The 24,840-nt window shown below is 41.8% G+C and overlaps 1 protein-coding gene across 1 annotated transcript in view; it reads right to left on the bottom strand.

Annotated features, from left to right (window-relative positions):
- Positions 1-18,487: 18,487 nt before the first annotated feature.
- ACBD6 (acyl-CoA binding domain containing 6) overlaps positions 18,488-24,840 on the bottom strand; it is a 66,353-nt gene continuing 60,000 nt past the window's right edge. The window contains exons 7-8 of the mRNA XM_075833136.1: positions 22,711-22,741; positions 18,488-18,700 (exon numbers count right to left, since the gene is read on the bottom strand). Coding sequence (XP_075689251.1) covers positions 18,510-18,700; positions 22,711-22,741 — 222 coding nt within the window. The 3' untranslated portion in view covers positions 18,488-18,509. The remainder of the gene's footprint in view (positions 18,701-22,710; positions 22,742-24,840) is intronic.

Here is a 24,840-nt window from a genome sequence, read left to right as displayed (position 1 = left end):
ACCCATTATAATGCAGCATTTGTTGTGGGACAGAATCCTATGTTTCTGAATAAATGAAATAGTGAGATGAACATATTTTGAGTTTATTATCTCATTCTCCATTAAGGAAATCTACAGTAAGTCCTGGAAACTGTCAGGAGTACCATGGATAGCAGATGTTTATTGGAAGGGCAATCAGGGGTAGTTATGAGGAATATTGATGGGGTAAAGAGGTAAATTTATATTTAAGTATCCAGAAATGAAAACAATTGTGGAATCCAATGTTTAATAGCACGTAACCATTGTAACAAACATGGCACATAGTATCCATCAGTATCATCAATGAGATACATTGTATTTTTTATAAAATTCTTGCGCAATGTGGCCCCTCACTTCTTATAACATGTAGAAGGAAACATTGATGCAGGACACAGCATTTCCTTTGGTTTCTTCTAACTTGTTTTAGAACATATTTATGATCCTGTAATAAAATAACGGAAAAACGTTTAGGCACCATACACATTTATTATAGATATGTGTCGTATGGATCAACTGCTATGGGCTGTTTATATTTTATATGGAGGCAAATAGAGGTTTTTGGACTCTGAGAATGCTCAAGAATCAAAAACATGGCATGTCATATTATAAAGGTATTCTGTCCTAGAAGAATTGCTCCTATGGGAGAATACAGTGCTTCTCGGAGGCACCATACGGGGTCACATGGGGTGCCCAAGAGTCTGTCATGCAGAGGTGAACAGAGGTTTTATTTCTAACAGATTATGAGAATCTTCAAGGATAAAAACATGGCACATCCCATCACATGTCATGTCATATTCTAGAAGAATTGCCCCTAGGGCAGAACACAGTGCTTAATAAATGCACCATATGGTGGCACATGGATGTCCCAAGGGTTCGTAATACAGAGGCAAACAGAGGTTTTTCTCTCACAGATTATGAGAATTCTCAAGAATAAAAACATGGCATGTCCCATCACACGTCATATTATGGAGGGAATGCTCAAGGCTAAAGACCCATAGGGACTCCTTGTGCCACCGGACAAAGCCATATGCAGGAACCTTTGTGAAAAGCTAAATTGGTAATAATCAAAATGACTTTCTAAAAATACTTTGAATAGAAATTAGTTTGTTGTTTTGTCCAATACAAGCTTTGCCAATTTGTAAATCACTTTGAGATTTGATGGCTGTTAGGATGCATTGAGTAATTGGATTTACCAAGCTTGAGATTCCCTATTGGTGACTTTTGAAGAATAAGAAGCTAATTGATTCTACCATTGATTCTACGGACTGTAAATCAGGCAAAACAATGTGATCATCCCCAACTTCGATCACTAGTGACCAACATGCTTTCCCTCATTTTTCTTATATAAGTATTGGGGAAAATAGGTATAATTATAGGGATTATCTTGTGATTTCTTATTTAGTGTTAAGAATATGTCCAGAACTTTTACATTTTAATGAAGTGTGAAATGATAAATGTAAGGGCAGCATATTACAGCTACAGGTCTGTACTCCTATTAGCCAAAACGGCACAAAACATGTTGTGCCATTTGGCTAAGAGGAGCGCTGATATAGAAGTATATAGAAAATATAGTTCAGGAGTGCAGAAAGAATATATATATGAGTCCGTCTGCTTCTCCCCACTCCTCTCTGTGGTGACTGACAGGCTTCTGTGCATGCACTTATACACAGTAGCCTGTCAATCATTGGCCTGAAGGGCGGGGAGAGGCAAGGGAACGCTGCCCTTATGACTACAGCAAGAATCATAGCTTTAAATCTGCTGTATTTATTAAGCGCTACTATTAGACAAAAGGCACACAATTATTTTGTGCCATTTTGGCTAAGAGGCGTACGGACCTGTAGCTGTAATATGCTGAACTAAGAGTACGGTCCCACATAGCAGCAGCCGCACATGGCCGAAGCATGGCTCGCTTGTAGTGGAAAATGGCCGCAAGATTTTCCCGGGTATTATCGGCACAATCATTTTGGCCGCATGCGACTGCCACTATGTGGGACCATACCCTTACTTAGGTCAGCGTATTAAGATGTCAGATCTTCTCTGCTATTTGCAGCAATTCAATTATTTAGGAATAATAATTACACCTAGAATTATCTGCTTTGAACAAAATAAGCTGATCACAGGGCATCCAGCTGATCCCCAGCATTCAGGCCATGGGTCACATTTGTATTTGTATTATTTCCACTACTGACCTTGTCATCACATTGGGTCTTCATAACACCCTTAATTTGAACTTTTTAATTTTAATCCTAATATGGTGCTTGTTTTACACTAATTCAATATGTTAAGTGCTTTCCAGGCAAGCATTTCAGGATGGTTTAGTAAAATTCTGCCACATGGTGTTTGAATCAATACAAGATAATTACTACTAAGTACAAATGTCAAGAAGGAGCATTGGAGAAAGCATTGTAAGGAAAATGGACCACAGAGCAAAGTGGCAGCTTTTATTAGAGACCAATACAGTAGGTTGTATGAGTCAAAAGTTTTATCTTATGGCGCAGTTTCGTACTATGTAGGTTATACAACTTTGTACTAGAGCCATATAGCCCCTCTGCATTGCCATACAGCCCCTCTGCACTGCCACACAGATTCTATGCACCCGACTCTGCCGACTCGACCATTTACATGATGTCTTCTGGACGGAGCTATTTCACTTATGGGTTAAGTTGAAAAGTTATGTATAAATACTTCATGCCTGAATACATGAATGCCTGATATAGAATATATGGTATTACATAAATTGATATCTAATTTGTTTGCTGTAGTAGCTGGATGAACATGGGTAATGCCAAATCCTTTCAGGAATTATCGGAAGTGTTAAATAAAAAGGTCCTTTCGTGTACAGGAAAATGTGGATTTAATTTTTTTTTTTAATGTTTTTGCCAAAATATCAGTACTTAGTTTGTCATTGTGAATGGCAGCAGTTTCACCATTCACATGCCACCATGCCAACGCTTCCTGTTCTGTATTGTAGAAGTTATTATGAGGACATTTGGGGAGAGTTACAAAGCAAAATGCACCGGAATTCTGGCAAAAATTGTGTCAAAATTGTGTAGTACATAGCATATGCTAATTTTAACCATCCTCGAGGGTTTTAAAAAAGTGCCTTGCAAAAGGCACATGGCTAGGAGACATAAAATCAACCAGCCGTGAGGTGGCATAAGGAAGAGCGTAGCTGGTTCTACCACATTTATTATTTTACATGCACCATTGTGATAAATCTGGTGCAGTTTCTGCCTGTCTAGTCTAGTTTTATTCTATCTAACTTTACAACAATATTAATAAATTGATCCCAATGTGTGGATCCAATCATCATACACATCCTTTGACACATATATGCGTAGCTATATCTACTAATAAACAAGGGACATAGATGCAGATTAGAAGTTCACCTTGAAAAAGTTTGAACCAAAAAGTACAGAACAGGCGCAGGAGGATAGTATTGGATCTCTAACTCCAGGCACTGATAAGTCAGAAAGGAAGTTATTGCTACTTTTTTCACATTTTCTCATGTACACTAAAAGGCATTTATCAAAATAAAGATAATCCACATTTTTTTCCATTTCCATACTATTCAATGTGAAGAAGACAAGTTCTACACAGGTAAGAATAGGATATGGGGGTATTTTGAAATGTGCATGTGAAAGATATAATATTGTATTGCTATATTGACAACATTGAGTGTGAATTAATAGTCTTCATAATATATGAATATAAAACACACTGGTGTAAATAACACCCATGGGTCTAATGTGTCTGTCCCAGATGTTCTTCAACCTGTATAAAGGCCCAGCTGCTTCACAGAAGTGTAAAGTATTGTGCCCTTTAGGTCTCGATCACGACCTTTAGCAGAGGCGTAGTTAGGTTCTCCTGCACCCGGGGCAAAGATTCAGATTGGCGCCCCCCAACTTCTTTCCGGACATCTCCTTCTCCCTCGACATGTTTGCTTTCTCTACCAATCAACGATGTGTGTTTTTTTTCAGTGTGTTTTTTGTAATGTAACTCGAGCATAAAACTATTTGTACATTTTACAAGCGATATAGTTCTATAAGGGATTTACCATAACAATAAATGAAAAGAAAATGAATTAAAAGGTCACACACAGCCCCCTGTAGATAACTTCACGAAGCCCCCTTGTATATAGCTCCACACAGAGCCCCCTGTAGCTAGATCCACACAGAGACCCCTTGAAGATAGATCCACACACAGCCCTCTTGTCGATAGATACACCCACAGCCCCCTGTAGCTAGATCCACACACAGCCCCCCTTGTAGATAGCGCCACACACAGCCCCGTTGTAGATAGCGCCACACACAGCCCCCTTGTAGATAGCGCCACACACAGGCCCCCTTGTAGATAGTGCACACAGCCCCCTTGCAGATGATACCACATTGTCCCCCTTGTAGAAATAAATAAAAAAAATTACTTATCTAGCCCTGTTCCCTGCTTCACTCTGAGGCGGGACCCTTGCATAGGCTGGTGTGATCCAGTGATGCCATCACGCTGGCCTGCGCTGGGACTCCGTCCCAGTGTCTTATAGGTTGCAGGCCATACGTGGCCTGTAGCCTAGCAATGGCGGAGCAGGGAGCTGCTCTGCCATAGTATTCAATTGTATCTCTGTCCTGAGGACACAGAAACAATTGAATGTGGCAGTCGCTAGCACTGCCCCCCCCCCTCCCGGTGCTAGCGAGTCCACCGGGCATGAGGGGGCCCATGCAGCCCGGCCCATAAATGTAATGTGCCGGGTGGTGGGGGGCCCCGTAGCAGCAGGGGGCCCTGAGAGGATGAGCTGATAGGCGCCCTGATAGCTGAGAGGATGAGCTGATAGGTGCCCTGTATGCCGGAAGGCTGCAGCAGCAGCGATAGATCGCTGCTGCAGCCGTCTGGCATATAGGGCACCTATCAACAGCGATCAGCTGTTTTGATACGGCTGCTCTGCTGTGTCCCCCCTTCCCTACATCCTAGTTGCGCCCGGGGCACATGCCCCGCCTTCCCCCCCTAGCTACGCCCCTACCTTCAGGTGTATCAGTATTTATAAGCCAATATCAGCAGTGGGCTCAAAATATGAAAGAGGTGCAAATCTTTCCATTATACTTTTTCTGTTTATCCTCCACTCCTAGTTTTGGCTTACATTTACTGACCAAAATGTTGACCAAAATGCTGCCATGTGAAAGTAGCCTAAGGCTGCGTTAGAGGCTACGTTAGGGGCCTCCATCACAGATCCGGTCAAAAATGCCAGACAAAATAGCGCAGCATGCTGCAGTATTTTTTCTGGTAAAACAATGGACACCATGGCGGAAAACCCAACTGAACCCATTAAAGACAATGTGTTCTGTCGAGCACCGATGGGGTTTGTTATCCAACGGATCCAGGACTTCCGTTATTTTTAGTTGTTCTACTCCCACGACCGAGTAGAGAAATAGATACACTTAATGCAGATGTGAATGAAGCCTAAGTTTGACGATGACGATAGACTATTATATTGCAGAGATTAAAGTTTATTAGTTTGAGTAGTGGTTTTTTTTTACTTTTAAGGTCCGTTGTGCGCAATGGATTCAGAATATTCTGTAAGGAATGTAGCTTTATTCTTTAGATTATCAGGCATAGAATCATATAGGTCAACTCAGATATTCAGTGAGTATTCCCACATTACACTGCGTTTCATAGGTAACCACAGGTCAGTCCTAATGTTCACCTATCTTGTTACCTATATGATTTTCTGTTGTATTTACAGGATTACCTTAACCGCTTCCCATCACAGCGCTGCCTTTTCACGTTGTCATAGAAAGTGTCATTTAAGATTTCATTTAGACGTGAATAGGGGTCCGCTTGTTTCCCCAGGGACAGTTGTGCCAGGGCTCCCCCTTTTTTGCTTTGCTCACTCTACACCGCAGTGGGGAATAGGTAGGGCTGGTTGTACCCAATCGGCTTAGATGCCACAGTCGCTAGTGATCGCGGGGTGCAAATGACTTTCAATAGCAGTGGGAGCTGACAGGCAATAATGCTTGGGAGTACTATGTATTCCAAAGCATTATATAAGAAATCAAAAGTATGCAGCTTATAGTACTCTAGGGGGGGACAAAAAGAAAGTGCAATTAAATTTAATAAAATAACCCCCCCCCCAAACAAAAGAATAATGAATTTAAAAAAAAAATTCATTTAATTTTTTTACAATTTTCTACAAATAATAAATAAAAATTAAATAGATATATGTTACCGCTGCATTCGTGAAAATAAAGATAACACGTTACTTAAAAATGCATGGCATGAAAAAACATGCAAGAAACAATGGTGGAATTGCTGTTTTTTCCCATTTCCCCAGTAAAAAAAAAGTGAATAAAATTCAAACCATAAATTATATGTACCCCAAATTGGTGCCAAAAAATACAACTCCTTTCACAAAGCCCCCATACGGCTACGTCGACAGAAAATTAAAAACTTTATGAATCGTGGAAAGTGTCCCCCCAAAATTAGTACTAAAAAAAGTACTAAAACATAAAAAAAAATATTGTGTCTTACGGTAATCATACCTACTAATATATTAAAGTAAACATATTATTTATACCGCATGATCCATGGTGTAAAAAGAAAACCTGCAAAAAACAATGGCGGAATTGCTGTTTTTTTCCATTCCATTGCAAAATAAATAAAAGTCAATTAATAAATTAGATGTTGCTCAAAATGGTGCAAATTTTTGGAGAATCTTAACATATATTTGGCAGCATAGATATCACTTAAACGGTATATTTGTGAACTATCCATAATTGTGTATTAGATGTTTTTCTGACGTTCGTTCGGCAGATATCAGGGAAAAAAGGATCAGGCATGTTAAATTTTAACATACCCAATCCTTTGTTCTACCAGTTCAGTAAAGCCCAATGAAGCGCCAAAAGGGCTCGGGTGAGCGATTGGTTTCTGAACGACTTTTCTCGGAAAACCGAGCAATCGGTGTACGGACTCACTAGAAAGTCTATGAGCCCATACACAAACTGCTCAGCTTTCCGAGAAAAGCCGATCAGAAACCAAGCGACACAATGTTCACCCGAGCGCTTCTGCAGCTTCGTTTTAGCGATCAGTGCGGGTCTCAGTGCTCAGGCCCACACTGACCAAAACTTCTGACATGTTTCTATGACACGTCAAAAGTTTTCAAAAAAGTTTAGTTACCCTTTAAAGTGAGCGGCCCGTCACTGACACAGCACAATCTACTCATTTGCGCCGCTCGTACGGTAATGCCCTGCATGCTGACAACTTACTTAATGGTAGTCTAGGTAAATATCCTGAGCAAAAACATCTATTTATTGCAGATTCACAGTAGACTCTTTGCTTCTGGAGCAGAGGGACCCGATGATATCTTCTCCTAAGCACTGTGACCCATTCAGTGACTGTTGTGTCTTTACACCCAGACATTGATGAGTTTGCACAAGGCGTCTTTGTTTCTCAAGTGCATATACTGCGCAGATCAAGTACACGTGTTATTAAGCATTTATTGCCACGTAAAAGCTAAGAGCTCCGGGTAGGCAAGTCTATAGAAGATGAAACTTGTTATCAAACTTTACCAGTCTTTACATCAGGTGTCACAATATAAACAGCCACCACCAAAGACGATCCTCGTCATTAAATAATTCTGTGGCCAAAGGAACGTTGCCGAATTTCAATATTTTTATATAGACTAATAGAATATTTATATATAGACTGACACTTTGTACTGTATGTGCCATTAATGGTGTTGAAAAGGATTATGGAGAATTAGGACCCGTTCCCCTCTCAGAATACAGTCTCACGATGCAGTTATTATTAAGGCCATATCATTTCGTGCAGAAAAGTTCGGGTATAAGGGCTTGTTCACACGTAACGGAATTGCTGCAGAATTTTTCTGCAGCAATTCCGCTGTGGAAAAACCGCACCATTTCCTGCGTTTTTTACTGCAGAAAATGGTGCGGATTTTGCTTTCTTTTTCTCAATGATGGGGGATGGTGACATCTCCTCTGAAAAACGCAGCAATTCAGTCCACTTTCCGCAGCAGGAATTGACATGGTACGAAATATACGCACCGCAGGTGAATTTCTGCTCGGAAATTTTACACAGCGTGTGGATGAGATTTGTTAAATCTCCCCCACTTCCATGCTACTGTATTCTGCTGCGTATTTTCTGTCCGCAATTCCAGATGGAAAATACACAGCAATTCTGTTAAGCCTGAAGGTGAGTGATGTGCGAAAAACGCCCAAAGAAGGGACATGTCGTGACTTTTTTTCAGCGGACTCACGCTGAGTAAAAATCACGGACATGTCTGCACGGCCCCATAGACTAATATCACGCGCGTTGCACGGACGTATTTCCCGTTCGTCTGAATAAGGCCTTAAAGGACTTTTCAGGATTAGAATAAAGGGGTTTGCTTTTTTCCAAAAACAGCACCACTCTTGTTCATGTGTTATGTCTAGTATTGCAGTTCAGCTTCATTTACTTTAATGAGGATGAGCTGCAATACCATACATTGCCCATGGACAGGAGTGGCGCTGTTTCTTGGCAAATATAAACAAAGAAAACTTTTTTTGTTCTAATCCCAGACTACTCCTTTAAGTTTATCATGCAGTAAATATAATGGCTCGGAGAAAAAACTAAATGCAAGCATCAAAGAACATGACACGGCCACATGAAGACCAGTGAGATGGTTTCGTTTTAATGTTCAGAACCTCATAAGCCACAAGACAGATTCCCCGCTCCCCCTCCCCTCCCCATTACTGCAGATGCTGGTCTCAGCCTCTCTTTGGGTTTTATTTATATCATTTTTTTTTTAAATCATTTTAACATTTAATGCTCCTCAATTAAAGTGTTTTTAGAGTGGATCCAGCTTAAATTGTGCATTAAGCACTTTGGTTAACGGTAGTTAAGGGCAAGGAGAGGGATTATAGTTGAGCATGTGTGCGTGTCAGAGTATATATATGTGCAGAGCGCTCTGCTGTAAAGCAGATTATGCTGCGGCATTTGCAATGGTTAGGGCAGCTCACAACCCGCATGCATATGGCTTGGGAGAGGAATTAACCCCTTCATGGGATGTAACAGTAATGCATGGTTAGCTCATACATAGAATAAAAGGGATCAGTTCTTCTACGAGAACAGGATTCTGGACAGTTATCAAGTTAAAGGGACATGATGGACATTCCTAATGTCACTTTCAGGCTGGATTCACACACAGTATTTGCTTGCATTTTCAGGGGCAGTTTTCGCTGCAATTTTTTCCCCCCCAAAACGCTGCAGCCTTTAAAGTCTATAATAAAATATAAGAACGTCTACAAACACAGCGTTTTGGAGTCAGTGGTGTATTTTTTTTTTTTTAAATACAGCATTATGTGGGTAGAGCATTGTAGTCTTTCCATAGGCATCTATACAGGACTTCACAAGGAAAAAAAAAACAGTACGAAGTGACACTAAGGCCGGATGCGTGCGCAAAAGGCACTTAACAGCTCCATGTGTCAGCCCTGTATGATGCGCGGCTGCGTGATTTTCACGCAGCCGCCATCATTATGACACTCCGTTTGGATGTTTGTAAACAGAAGTGGTTGACTTCACCCGTGGTTGACTTCAATGGGTGCGTGATGCGCGAAATACGCACAAAGAACGGATATGTCGTGAGTCACGCAACTGTCTGCACGGCCCCATAGACTAATATAGGTCCGTGCGACGCCCGTGAAAATCACGCGCGTTGCACGGACGTATATCTCGTTCGTCTGAATACGCCCTAAAAAGAAAAAAAAATGCCACCAAAAACACCAATAAAAATGGATGGAGCATATATGCACACATTGCAGAATTTGGTGGGGAAAATTTGCGTCAAAGCTGCAGATATGCAGAACCTAAACCCATTGAAATATTTATTTTTCTCTTTTTTTTTTTATATAAAAATGTGCATCAGTGTGTTTTGTGCAAGCTTCTAACTACTTTTTATTAAAAATTATGTTTACTTTTTGAGATACAGCTGATTTGTATCCTGTATACAGAACAGCTGTATCTAGCACTTAGACCTGAATCCATCAGGTCCGCGGGACTGACGTGTTCAGTGTCCTACATATCTCTGGCATTCAGGATCCACCTGTTATCAATAACATCTAAGTTATGAAATTTGTGATTGGTAACAGCTTGATACGACCCGCTGACACTGAACCTGACTGATACAGGTCTCACCACTAGATACAGCTGCTCAGTATACTGAGTATAATTTTTAATAAAATGTATTTAGGAAGTTGCACAAAACACAGAGATATATAAATAAATATTTCAAAGGTCTACATAGCCCTTAATATTACCTCTTCTTTCTGCATTGTTAGATGTAAATTATACATTTGATGTGGAAACCGGTGCAGATTTTATGCTGCCGGTTTTGGCATGTTCTTCATAAACTTATCATATACTATTCCGGAACAGAAACGCGAGATAAAATGACAAGTTGGGGATTTTCAAACTCCGCACCTGCTGGTCAATTTACGTACGGAAAAATTCTGCAACGTCTAGATGAGTACTTGAAATCTCTGTTACTTTGCTGGTATTGTATTACGCTGCGGATTTGCTTCAGGAAATTCTGTGCTGCAAATCCACACGTAAAATGCATCACGTGCGTTTGGTCAAGAGGCACAACACATGGGTGAAAAAAAAGTGGTGGAGGAGTTGTTTGCAGGGAACCCGCAGCCTGAGCAATGTTCAGCAGCAGGTTAATGCTACATTATAGCTAGAACTTGAGGATTAAGGCTATGTTCACACGGAGTATTTTGCAGGCAGAATTTCTGCCTCAAAATTCCGTTTGGAAGTTTGAGGCAGATTTTCCTCTCCCTCCACACCAATTTTCGTGGCTTTTTCGCCCGCGGCCTTTGAGCGCCGCGAGCATAAAACACTGTAAAATACGCTTTCTCTGCCTCCCTTTGAAGTCAATGGGAGGTCAGAGGCGGAAACGCCCAAAGATAGGGCATGTCACTTCTTTCTCCCGCGAGGCCGTTTTACCGCTCAAGGGAGAAAACCGCCCCCGCCTCCCATTGAAATCAACGGGAGACATTTTCGGGCCATTTTTGACGAGTTTTTTGGCGCGTTTTCCGCGTCAAAAAACTCAGTGTGAACTTAACCTTAAAGGGGTTTTCCAGGGACATAATTTTTTTTCATGCCAGGCAGCACACGAGCACTGTGGAGTTTTGTAATGAGAGGAAAATGGGGCGGGCATTGAGGCGTAAGCAAAGAATATAACAGGTCTGGAATTGAGGATACTGTGGACCAATAGGATACCTCAAACCCGGGAATACGTCAGAAGTCCCATGTTTGAGACATCCTATTGGTCCACAGCCTCCTCAATGTCCACTCTGTTCATTCTTTGCTTCTACTTCAATAGCAGCACCATTTTATATCTGGTTATAATGGGGTACATATATTTAGGGATGATGGGGATGACATTAGATATCTGAGGTGTGGTCACAGGATTCTGTGACCGCATCTCACATAAAGCAGGTGGGCGGGATAAACTAAAAGGGAAGGGAGAACTAGTGGGGAGGGTCATTAGACACAGAGGGGGCGGAATAATGAATAAAGAACAGCCCTGTGTCGTTACGTAGGTCAGTGCGGGATCGACACAGGGCTGTGTGTATTCTAAGGGTATGTTCACACGCTTAGCAAAAAACGTCTGAAAATACGGAGCAGTTTTCAAGGGAAAACAGCTCCAGATTTTCTGCTGATTTTTTAGCAACTCGCGTTTTTCGCTGCGTTTTTTACGGCCGTTTTTGCTGCGTTTTTTCTATAGTCAATGAAAAACGGCTCCAAAAATAGCTCATTAAGTAACATGCACTTCTTTTTCACGGCCGTTTTTCCACCGTTTACGGCCTGAAAAACGTCCGAAAATAAGCCGTGTGCACATAATCTTAGGCTGGGTTCACACACACTATTTACGGGCGTAATTCGGGCATTTTAGCCCCGAATTACGTCCGAAAATGCGGCTCAAAAGCGTCGGCAAACATCTGCCCATTCATTTGAATGGGTTTTACGATGTTCTGTGCCGACGGTCATTTTTTTTACGCGCCGCTGTCAAAAGGCGGGGCGTAAAAAAGACGCCCGCGTCAAAAGTGTCATGTCACTTCTTCAGACGTAAATGGAGCCGGTTTCCATGGACTCCATGGAAAAACAGCTCCAATTACGTCCGTAATGGACGCGGCGAAAGACGCCTGCACATGCCATTACGTCTGAAATGACGGTGCTGTTTTCTCCTGAAAACAGCACCGTAATGTCAGCCGTAACGGACGCTGCCGTGTGAACATACCCTTACTCTCGTGCACGAGCCTGTGTCGAGAGAAAAAAAAGACACAGATGAAAAGCAGAACTTCCGACAGGGCAGAGGTAGGGAGAACAGGAAGGAAAATGTTCAGATTTAATAGATTATATATTAGGAACTTTATTAAATATTTACATTGAATATTACTTCAAAAATATTGTGTCCCTGGAAAACCCCTTTAATATCCCCATGAAACCCGAAGATTGATCCAAATAAGATACAAAATTTTTAACTTTCACATTTTTCAACCACCACTCTATCAAATCCTTCTTTACTATTAATTACATTTAAAATGAACTTTTATTATTTCTTTTTATATCATCTTAAGTGGCAGATTTGTTTTTCAATTACGCTGCATGTTAATTTATGCTGCAGGTTCTGTGCGGAGATCCTGTGTGTTTGGTCAATAGACTTCAATGGGGAACAGGCATGGCTTTTACAGCGTGTACGAAGCGGAAACGCAGTAAAAACCGCTGGAAATCCGCGGGTGCACATATACTTTGCTACAACCAATGTTTAACACAAAGGGTATGCTCACACGGATTGTTTACAGGCGTATTTCGGGGCGTTTACGACTCAAAAAATGCCTGAAAAAATGGAAGCAGAACGCCTCCAAACATCTGCCCATTGTTTGCAATGGGAAATACGGCGTTCTGTTCCGACTGGGTGTTGTCTTACGCCTCGTTTTCAAAAAACGGCACGTAAAAAGAGAACCGCGAAAAAAAATGTGCAAGTCACTTCTTGGGACGTTTTTGGAGCAGTTTTTCATTGACTCTATAGAAAAACAGCTCCAAAAACGGATGTAAAAAACGCAGCGAAAATCCCGAGTGGCTTAAAAAACTTCTGAAAATCAGGAGCTGTTTTCCCTTTAAAACAGCTCCGTATTTTCGTATGTTTTTGATTTTGTAAATGCCCCGAAAAACGGAAACACCTCCAAACATCTGCACATCTTGTTTCGTTCCGATGGGGCTTTTTTTACGCAGCAGTTTGTAAAAATGGCATGTAAAAAAATGTCCCGTAAAAAGAAGTGCATGTCACTTCTTGAGCCGTTTTTCATTGGGTTGATAGTAAAACAGCTCTAAAAACATCCACAAAAACGATGCTTGATGCTTAAAAAACGGCTGAAAATCTGTATTTTACAGCCGTTTTTCGTTTAGTGTGAACATACCCTAAATAAGCAGGTAAAACCACTGCGGAAAAAACACAGCAGCTCCGCACAGAACATGCAGCATAAATGGACTTGCTGCGGAATTAAAAAATGCACCGCAGAACACTTTCCACACGACTTTTGTGGTTTTTTCTGCAGCGTGGGCATGAGATTTTCTGAATCTCATCCACTTTGCTGCTACTGTAAATGCTGCTGGAATTTCCGCACAGGATTCCGTTGCAGAAATTCTGCAGATTTACGCAGCCAGGAACCCAGCCTAAGGGTAGAAACACGCACAGCGTTCAGGGCGCCGCACCCTGAACACCACAGGGAATGCCGTCTGAAAATCTGTTCCACATTGTGGTGTGTTTATTCGGGAGGAACTTCCGCTGCAGAAAGCATGGCCGGAAAAAAACAAGACGTTCATACTTACCACCTCCCTCTCTTTTGTGCATGGTCCGGCCTCCTGGGATGATGTTGCAGGATATGTGACCGCTGCAGCCTGTGATTGGCTGAAGCGGTAACACGTGATGAAACGTCATCTCAGGAGGTGGACTGGAGAAGCAGGGAACTCTGGGTAAGTATAAGTTTTTTTTTCTTACGATGTTTGCACAATGTCGCAACACACGCTACTTTGTTGCAGATTTAAGCACCCCATTGAATGCAACGGGGAAAACCCGCAACAGAAGTGCAGCGACTCCGGAGCATTAGTTGACATCCTGCGGCTGAAGAAACTGCACTGCAGGTCAATTTATGTGCTTATTTCCGCTGCGTGGGGACGAGATTTGTTGAGATCTCACCCCCACTGCGGCTACTGCAATACGCTGCGGATTTTCCGCAATGGATCCGTTGCGGAAAATCCAGTGTTTACGCCGTGTGTTCCTACCCGAACTGTGGAATGTCGTCAGATCTTCCTGGGTTGGATACCTGCTCAGAGGGGCCAGAAGTTGGTGGACTCCTTGCAACACAGATGTCAGGCAGTTCTCAGAAACAATGGTTGTGCCACTAAATATTAGTTCAGTAAAGTGAAACCTGAAACATTTTTTCAGTTTATATATTACATTTGAGTTTTTAAAGGTAAAATGCCGGCACTGCTATTTTTTTTGAACAGCCTAATATTTATTTTCTTTACTTTCTGTAAAGGATTAACACAAACTGGATAAATGTTGTTATGGTTTTGATTTGGAATTGAATGTGTCGCATTTCCAGTGCATTCAGGCAAATTAAAGTTATTATAATGATTTTGGACTTTATTTGCTTTTTTAAACTCACTATTTTTTTTTTTTAAACACCAATGTAGATCCGGCGTAGATTCTGCGCGCCATATTTATTAAATATTTTAGACATTTTTTGCACTGAGCTTGACAGCATGTTAATTAATGCTGCGGAATCGCTGATCTTTTATTGCGGGTTTTCCCCATTGAATTCAATGGGTTGCTAAAACCTAGTGTGTGTTGCGACATTTGCGGTGGAATCGCAGCGATTGTGCCGCAAAAAAAAAAAAATCGGAAGAAAAAAAAAAAGTTATACTTACCCAGATTCCCTGCTTTTTCTCCAGTCCGGCCTCCTCGGATGACGTTTTATCCCATGTGATCGCCGCAGCCAATCACAGGCTACAGAGGTCACATGACCTGCAATGTCATCTCGGGAGGTCGGACCACGCACAGGAGACGGTGGGGGCGAGTATGAAAGTGTGTTTTTTTTTCCGGTGCCGCTTTCCGTAGCGGAAATTCCACCCGAATAAACGTATTTTGGATGGCATTCCCTGCGGTGTTCAGGGCGGATACGCTGTGCAGATTGAGGCAGCGTATCCGCCCTGAACACGCCGTGTATTCCTATCCTTCTTCTGCATTTGAGTTTTGCCTCATAAACCGCATTTTTGATGTCGCCCCACAAGTTCTGTATGGGATTGAGGTCAGGGGACTGGGCTGGCCACTCCATAACCTCAATCCTGTTGGTCTGTAACCAAGATGTTATTCGCTTACTGGTGTGTTTTGGGTCATTATTGTGTTGAAACATCCATTTCAAGGTAATTTCTTCTCCGGCATAGGACATGATTTCCTCAAGTATTTTGATATATTCAAACTGATCCATGATCCCTTGTATGTGATAAATAGGCCCAACACCCTGGTATGAGAAACCTCCCCATAATATGAATTTTGAGCTTCACATACATTGAACCAAGGTTTTCAGTCTATAAAATTTACTTGCCTTCCACATAACGTAGGTTTAATTGTCATGCAAGTAAAAGAAAACATTTTTTCTTCTTCAATATGTCATAAGTTACTTTGGTTTATGCTCTTTACAGCAAGGTGTTCAATGGGTTAACTATGAACACATGTTCTGCAAAATAACAGAAGATTTTTGCCCAAACGAGTGCAGCCATATTGGTGGTCACCTTTGAACTGGTTTCTCAGAATCTGATGGTAATATATTCTATCAGCCCGTTCAGACGGTGACAGTTTTATCGTCAGCTTGGTCATAGGTGACAATGACTTTATGAATATGAAGCCCCTTTTCAGGAGAGGCTTCAGGCGTCGTTCAATTGCCTAGGCAGCCGGACCTCCTGCTCTCCTCTCCCGGATATCAATTTTAAACTTCTAGCAGGTGATGCGGCCGTGATTTTCACAGTAGAACTAAAATCTATATGGCCCACTGACAATTTAGGCACAACTAATGTCCATATAGATTAATGCACATCCCTCATTCCAGGTGAATTATCATAATGAGCCGTCACGTGTGAGTAAATGAGTAAACACTATTTTGGACCATAATGTCATATTATTAGAGATTTTTCATAAGTTTTCTCCCTCTATAGGCTCCATCTCGAATTGCCATTTTCCTGCGTTCAGCACCAGAACGGCGGGCACGGTGTGTTACGTTCTCCCGCATTCAGGAGCGCTGAACCCGGTCCCCAGTCCACGATTATGGGCCTGCTTCTAATGAACAAGCAGAGGATTGTTACGTGAGCTCCCCATGTTCTCCCAGCCTCAATCCAGTAAGGAATCACCAGCTCCTTCATAAGACATGAGAACTTATGTTCCGGTCTCCAGACCACCCCCACAAGCTCTAATGTGGGATAGTCTTAGGGTCTATTGGCACTTGTTTAGTTCTTTACATGGAGCAATCATTGTACTGAATGGGGATGTTAGATTCAGTTTGCATCATTGTCAGCAGCACATCTTGTTTACATAGGGAGATGAGCTGCTGACAACAATGACTTTTACGGTCGCATGAATGATCTGATCAGCTGACAAACAAGCTTTTGCTCATTTGTCGGCTAATCGCTAGGCCCTTCTACACGGGTCAATGATCGGGAATGAGCGTTCCATCCCCCTGATCAGCGGCCAATGTAAAATGGCCTGAATACTTACTAGAAGAGAATATTCTCCGCAGGAGAACTGTGTTGGTGCAGGCAGGCTCACCCCTCTGTCCCACCTCTCCTGCACTGTGTAGTATCATCCCTCAGTAAGGCCTTATTCACACGAGCATAGTTCACGCGTGTCGCACGGACCTATGTAACTCAAAGGGCCGTTCAGACAGTCCGTGATTTTCACGCAGCGTGTGTCCGCTGCGTAAAACTCACCACATGTCCTATACTTGAGCGGTTTTCGCGCATCACGCACCCATTGACGTCAATGGGTGCGTGAAAATCACGCGCGGCACACGGACGCACTTCTGTGTGCTGCGCGTGATTGGCGCAACAGTTGTTTAAGAAATGAAGGTAAAAATAAAAGCACCTCCTTCATTTCTGATTTTAAACATAATAAGGGTATGTGCACACGTAGTGACCAAAAACGTCTGAAAATACAGAGCTGTTTTCAAGGGAAAACAGACCCTGATTTTCAGATGTTTTTTGAGCAACACGTTTTTCGCGCCGTTTTCTACGTCCGTTTTTTGGAGCTGTTTTCATTGGAGTCTATGAGAAAACAGCTCCAGAAACGTCCAAAGAAGTGTCCTGCACTTCTTTTGACGAGGCTGTATTTTTACGCGTCGTCGTTTGACAGCTGTCAAACGACGACGCGTAAATGACAGGTCGTCGGCACAGTACGTCGGCAAACCCATTCAAATGAATGGGCAGATGTTTGCCGACGTATTGTAGCCCTATTTTCAGACGTAAAACGAGGCATAATACGCCTCGTTTACGCCTGAAAATAGGTCGTGTGAACCCAGCCTAACAGAGTGTCACAACGATGCCATATGTGTGAAAATCACGCAGCAGTCACTGATGAAACACGGAACTGCAACGCACGCAAAACGCACACGTTCGTGTGAATAAGGCCTAAGGCTGGATTTACACGAGCGTGTGCGTTTTGCGCGCACAAAAAACGCGCCGTTTTGCACGTGCAAAAGGCACTTAACAGCTCCATGTGTCAGCCCCGTATGATGCGCGGCTGCGTGATTTTTGCGCAGCCGCCATCATTATGACACACTGTTTGTATGTTTGTAAACAGAAAAGCACGTGGTGCTTTTGTTTTCATTAATACTTTTTACTGCTGTTGCGCGAATAACGTGCGTCACACGGAAGTGCTTCCGTGTGCCGCGCGGGATTTTCACGCACCCATTGACTTCAGTGGGTGAGTGATGCGCGAATAACGCACAAATATCGGACATGTCGTGAGTTTTACACACGGACACACCCTGCGTGAAAATCACTGACAGTCTGCACGGCCCCATAGAGTAACATAGGTCCGTGCGAGGCGCGTGAAAATCACGCGCGTTGCACGGACGTATTACACGTTCGTGTGAATAAGACCTAAGACTGAATACTCAGACCACTTTCATGCCTAATAGTTGATCAGTTGAATAGTTGTTTAGTGCAGAGTTTCTGAACGGTTACAGACAGTGCAATAACCAGGCGTAGGGGGAAAGAGGTATCCGATTAGTGGAGAAAGAAGCATTTGCCTTTTGTAAGTTATTACAAAGTTTATTATCTTATCATATTGATTTATGGGGGAAAAAAAATTAAATACATTTGAAATGATAGATACACTTTAAGACAGGAAAAAATACATGAGAAGGCCAGAAAGTGTTAACTTGCATTGAGCTTTATTGTGAACTTTGTAAAAGGCTTGGGGGTTTGTCATGTTCCCCAAATGTGGCATGTTGCTTTAACATATCTGAAATTTCTTTGTTATCTGTGGCCTCATGTGGCTGGAAACCATCATTATCAACAAGAGAAGGGTCAGCACCGTGGTCCAAGAGCAGGTCTACTATATCCGTGAACTCACAAGCGGAAGCTGCAGAGAATAAAACATTTACATAAGGGACAATACAGTACAAAAGGCAGAAAGACAATATCACTTACCTACATACACAGCTCACTGCAGTCTACAGGAACCTTGTACTGCATGTTATTGGGGCTACTGCAGTTCTACCATTCACTACTGCAGTTCTACCATTCACTACTGCAGTTCTACCATTCACTACTGCAGTTCTACCATTCACTACTGCAGTTCTACCATTCACTACTGCAGTTCTACCATTCACTGAAAAAGGTCAGAATATGTATGGACTGTGTTTGTTTTTTACGGAGTAGAGGTCCATGTACATAGTCCACAGCCAGGGAAGCCTGTCTAGTACTCTGCTAAATTACAAAGGACCTGTCAACCCTCTCTGCTACTTCTGTTTTAGTAAATATTTGCATTCTGTTCTTAGAACTCTGCATTGTGCTGCTCCTCTATTACTCCTCCTGAGATTGTATGAACAAATTGACAAATGGGTGTTACCAATTACCTTGTCAATGGGATGTGTTCCTACACGGTCATTACTAATTGGGCAGTGTGTAGGGACACGCCACATTAACGAGAAGAATGGTAATAACCAGTAGTCAAATTATTCATACATTTCCAGGAGGTTTAACAGAAGAACAACACAATGCAGAGTTCTAAGACAATATATTCAAGAATTTATATTTTATGGGAAATGCAAGTATTTACTAAAAAAAGACAGGTCAGAAGAAGTGGGCAATGTAAAAAAACAACCAAAAAACTTTTAAGTGCACACACATGCTTTCTTCTGCTGTAGGAACTGGTTATAGAAAACCACAATTCCCCTAATGATTGTAAAATGGTTTTTCTACACGGACAGTCCTTTGAGGACTACTTTTAATTAGTGCAGGTAGCAGAGTAGAGCTCTGTAATAATATGGCGCTCCAAAGAAATCTATGGGAAATATTGAAAATACAGAATGCACTCACTTGACCGTTTCCATATATCACCCATAGGGTATGTTCACACGACCTATTTATGGACGTAATTCAGGCGTTTTACGCCTCGAATTACGTCTGAAAAAAAAAGCTCAAAACAGTCTGCAAACATCTGCCCATTGAATTCACGTGCCGCTGTCAAAAGACGGCGCGTAAAAATACGCCCGCCTCAAAGAAGTACATGACACGTTGTGGGACGTAATTGGAGCAGTTTTTCATTGACTCCATTGAAAACCAGCTCCAATTACGTCCGTAATGGACGCCGCGAAAAACGTGAGTACTTGTCAAAACGTCTGAAATTCAGGAGCTGTTTTAGCCTGAAAACAGCTCCGCAATTTCAGACGTATTTGGCGTTGCCGTGTGAACATACCCATAGAGTTTTGGACAGCAGCATGCATGGTCTCACAATGGACGTGCTAGTGAGGAGGAACTGGGGACGTTGTACAACTAATCGGTGGTGATCCCTGCAGTGGTGCCAACAACAATCTCACAGTTAGCACCTATAAAAGTAGATAGGTGATAGTGTGAAAGCCACTTCATGTAATGGGGACAAAAAATTATTTAAAAAAAAATTATTAAAACAAAGCAATTGGTATGAATGGAAAATTACTCAATAGTTCAATTGAAAAAAACCTGCCATAAATAGGTCCTATAATAGTAAGTAATAGAGAATATGTATCGCTCTAACCAGCAAATACATATAGATAGTTCATCTCTTGTTCATTCATACGGTCTGCTCTAAGGTCAGGAGAAGCACATATAGATCTATGCACACAGTCCATGTCCAGAACAACTTGTATGGTATGGATGAACATATATAGACTAACAATCCCATTCCCCCAGCAGCCATGGTCCTGTTCAACACTCAGGCCACTGAATCTATATGAGAAAATTACAGGAGGTCTGCTGCGCTGTTCTTTAAAAAAAACAAAAAAAAAACAAAATGACCATACATAGAACCCTTTACCACACCAGTCTTTCTGATTTGCTCTAGAAAGTCACATATAACAATATCTATTCCTTGCAGAATTCCTTCGGGTATTTGTAGAATCATTTCCCTGCACTGTTTTTAGGCCAGTTTACCAGAATTAGGTTTAGTGTCATTTTTAGTTACATTTCTTTCTTTTGTTTACAATAAAAAATAGTTAGGCTTCGTTCACATCTGCGTCAGGGCTCCGTTCTGACGTTCCGTCTGAGCTTTCCGTCGGAATGGAGCCCAGACAGACACAAACTGAAACCATAGGTTTACATTTGCATCACCATTAATGTCAATGGTGACGGATCCGATGAAATGGTTACTGTCTCCGTTGTGCAGGGGTTCCGTCGTTTTGACAGAATCAATAGCGTAGTCGACTACGATATTCATTCCGTCAAAGCGACGAAACCCCTGCACAACTGAGACAAACGGAAACCATTTCATTGGATTCGTCACCATTGACATTAATGGTGATGGAAACGAAAACCAGAGGTCAGTCAGGGCTCTGTTCCGATGGAAAATTTTGATGGAACGGAGCCCAGACGCAGATGTGAACGCAGCCTTAGCAGTGAGAAAATATATCATTTGGGTTATTTTGGAACATGGCGCACATTTTTAGTTGCATGCTCTAGTTATGGCTTTTTTTTTCCACAATGGTTTTAAAAAAAATAATGCTAAATTGTGTGATTTTCAATAGAAACCATTTTAGGAGCATTGCCTAGTCATATGAAGCTTACACTATAGGGATCATTGCCAGTGCGGGCAACAATATAAAAGTCTGGATTGTAAACCGAATTACGCTGCAAGTCGATGAAAGTTGGAGCGGATGCCTGTAAATCCCCCATCTTTAAAAGATCTATCTACCTACATATACATACACGCAGAAACATATCTATCTATCTCTCGTCTGTAACCTAATTCTCACTAGATGACATCTTTAAAAGGCATCTCAAATATTAGCGCAAATATTTTTGGGGAAGTAATTGCGATTCCTCTAAGCGATGCAACCACTTTAAAATCCTGATTGCAATTCTTTTCACCGTGATGACAGGAGAGATGTATATCGCCTCCTCCCCTGCACCAGATGGGGACTAGTCTGATTCCAACCTCTCTCGCTGACTGAAGACGACTGATTTCCACTGGGAGATGTGGAAAATAGTATTTTATACCCCTATTCCAGGGCATCTTCAGAATGGAGGCAGCAACCAAGAGGGAGGGAGCTGGATGCTGACCTTGGACAGGCACAAGCAAGAAAGATGGATTTACAAGCCTTTTATAGGGTGCCTGACCTCTGCTATTACCTCTCGCTGTCAGGTCTCAGATAACTCATGAGAAAGGATCTGCCCCGCACAAAGAGTTTAGGGACAGGCAGATGTTCCTCAGGCTCCACAGCAACAGGCCACACAAAGCCAGTCCTCTGAAGAGGGCATTACACAAGTAGGAGCGTCTCCACATCTTCTCTACAAGCCATAGAAAGACTTGCACTTACTGGGATTAAATGCTGTGTACTACGCTCCGGCCATGTTAGATATGCGGCCGAGGAAAGCGGTCAAATCTCCCCCACACACAAGGTGCGAATAGCTCTTTACGATGAATCAGTAACAGATTCATATATTGTGATGATGGTAATTAAAAGAATAGACGTTAAAAGGGGGATTCCCATATTAGACATTTATGGCATAGCCACAGTATATGTCATAAAGATCTGATAGGTGAGCTGGGACCTGCATCTATCTCAAGAACAGGGGTCACCCGAGCCCTATCCCGCCTGGTGGGGTGGTGTCTAGCCAGAGAATCAATGGAGAGGCGGCTGGGAATTACCAGCAGAGCTCAGTGCTCAACCATTTCCATAATTCGTGGCCACTTCTCCATTGATTCTCCTCCTGGATGCTGCAGCCAAGTCACAGGCAGGACAGGGATTGGGTACCTCATTATGGAGATAGGTGCGCATCCCAAAGCTGGAACCCACCTCTGTCAGACATTTATGGTATATTCCATTGATATGCAATAAATATCTAAAAATTAGATTAACCGATCATTTAAAGAAAGAGGAAAATCCCACTTACCATAATGCAACGGTGTCTGCCCTTCAGCGTCCTGAAATAAATAAAAAAATGGATCAATTGATTCTATAAACCTACATATAGTTGTGTAAATTGATTGGCAGGACTCCTAAAGATCCCTATAAGTGTCCTCCAGCTTGAGTGTGTATTGATAAACCATCACATCATAGGCCAGGAAAGCATTAATGCATTCTGAAGGGCTAAACATGAGGCTAATAAATAGAAAAACCAAAGCCTTTTCATATAATATTACATTTTTGGATTAGTCCATATACAGCACAGAAGGTATAACTGATAGGGAAAAGTCACGCCATTCACTATTCCCAAAATAGTGCACAACCACTACAGTGCTAGTGTAAAATACAACATCACAGAAGACGAAAATGGCATCCGATCTGAATACCAAAAAATTATGACAAATACCAAAGGTCAAAAAGTCAATTTTTCTTTTAGTTCACTTGAGTGGATCTTCCAGTACCGAACAATAAAACTTTCGGGATGTCATCGATCGTAGATGTTAAAAGTAGACCGGTCCCATGTTATGTGCGCTCTTACATGCTGGTCCACTCCTATTGCCCTCGGTGCCTTTGGTATCCATTGAAGGATATAGCCCTAGCTTTCCACTCTTATTCGTCTTAGGCCATTGCAGGTTTCCTTCCTTATTTATTAGACCCTGTGTATTTATGTTCAAGTTTGCGGACTATTAAACCAATGCAAAAAACTCTAAAAAAAACAACTATTGTTACAAAAAGCTGACGGGTCCCACTAACAAAAATATATGTTAATAAGTGGAGGAGATTTTAGTTTTAAGTGATGTATACTAATATGGATGCGACAAGTGACAATGCTGATAAACTGCAGACCACCCAGTAGTGCAGTGGTTAAATTAAACGGACAGTGCCCTTAATAGGTTGTCTCCAGGGAATGAATACAGAGGTTAATGAATACAAAGAAACACAAAGCTGCAGAGTGTTTCAGAATTCCACCTGACCCAGGCAGAGAGACGGAGAGAATAGGGGACAGATGATGTGGGTGGGAGGATGGGACTGGGAGACTCGTGCCAGCCCTTAAACAACCAAGCATCTGAGGCCCGCCACGCGTTCCTGATTGGATTAACATCTTAGCTCCCAACAGATGAGTAGTTTGTCTGATGGGATCAAAGGAGGTAACAAAGGTCTTCTCCCATCCTTAGTATATGTGAATAGCAGCTAAAAACATTTCAAAATAGTTTATAAAGATAGAGAAATACACAAACCTAATACATAAAACACATCAGAACAACATTTTTCAGATCAAGTGAAACCCGACCACTCAAAACTCTTGTATTTGACAAATACTAGAGACCAGACTGTCCTCTGCACGTCCAGGTTTATATGTGATATAACCTTTTTATTAACTGCTTCATACATAAGAGGTGTATGATGTCTGTCACTGCTGGTCTTAGGCTCCGTTCACACCACCCTGTTACATCAGGGTTTACACCACTTTTGAGGATATGAATAAAGCGATGTTCTGGACGTCAAAAATTGCTGGAACCCCAACGGACCCCAATATAATTTAATAGGGTCCGTTGACAGTTTGGATTCCGTGACACCAGTTGAACAGAGGCCGAAGTCAGATTCCAACTTAACCGGCAGCGTATATTTTATGGTTGTACATTTCTTTCCAATTGTTATAACAGATATAACTTTTTTATTTGTTTTGCTATCGACATGATATTTGCAACGTTTTTTCGTAGACTACGCAGGTTTCTTTTTTTTTTATACACATATTTTTTGCCATTTTAGAATTTTCAGGCTTCTAGTTTAAAAATAGTAAAAAATACATTTTATTTTCCTTTTCAGCTATTTTTTTCTGGTAATATAGTTTTACCCTGAAAAAGCCCTTTTCTTTGTAATAGTCATTGTCTACCGTAAATTTCGATATATTACAAGTCTATTTTCGGGTAATTGGGTCAGGGCTAGCATTGAGACATTGTTTGGCGAGGTGGGGGGGGGGGAACTTTTTTTTTGGGGGGGGTTGGTATTTTTGATGTAGTTATTATTTAGTTTATTTTCCTAATAATTATGGTCTGTCCCTCAAAATGTCAGAAAAGACCTTTGGGGAACTTTATTTTCATTACGCGTTTTTCCA

This window comes from Rhinoderma darwinii, chromosome 7 (genome assembly GCF_050947455.1).
Source record: "Rhinoderma darwinii isolate aRhiDar2 chromosome 7, aRhiDar2.hap1, whole genome shotgun sequence".
In the NCBI taxonomy this organism is placed as follows: Eukaryota; Metazoa; Chordata; class Amphibia; order Anura; family Rhinodermatidae; genus Rhinoderma; species Rhinoderma darwinii.
The sequence above is the reverse complement of the archived record's forward strand: the minus strand, read 5'-3'. Positions and strand labels throughout refer to the sequence as shown.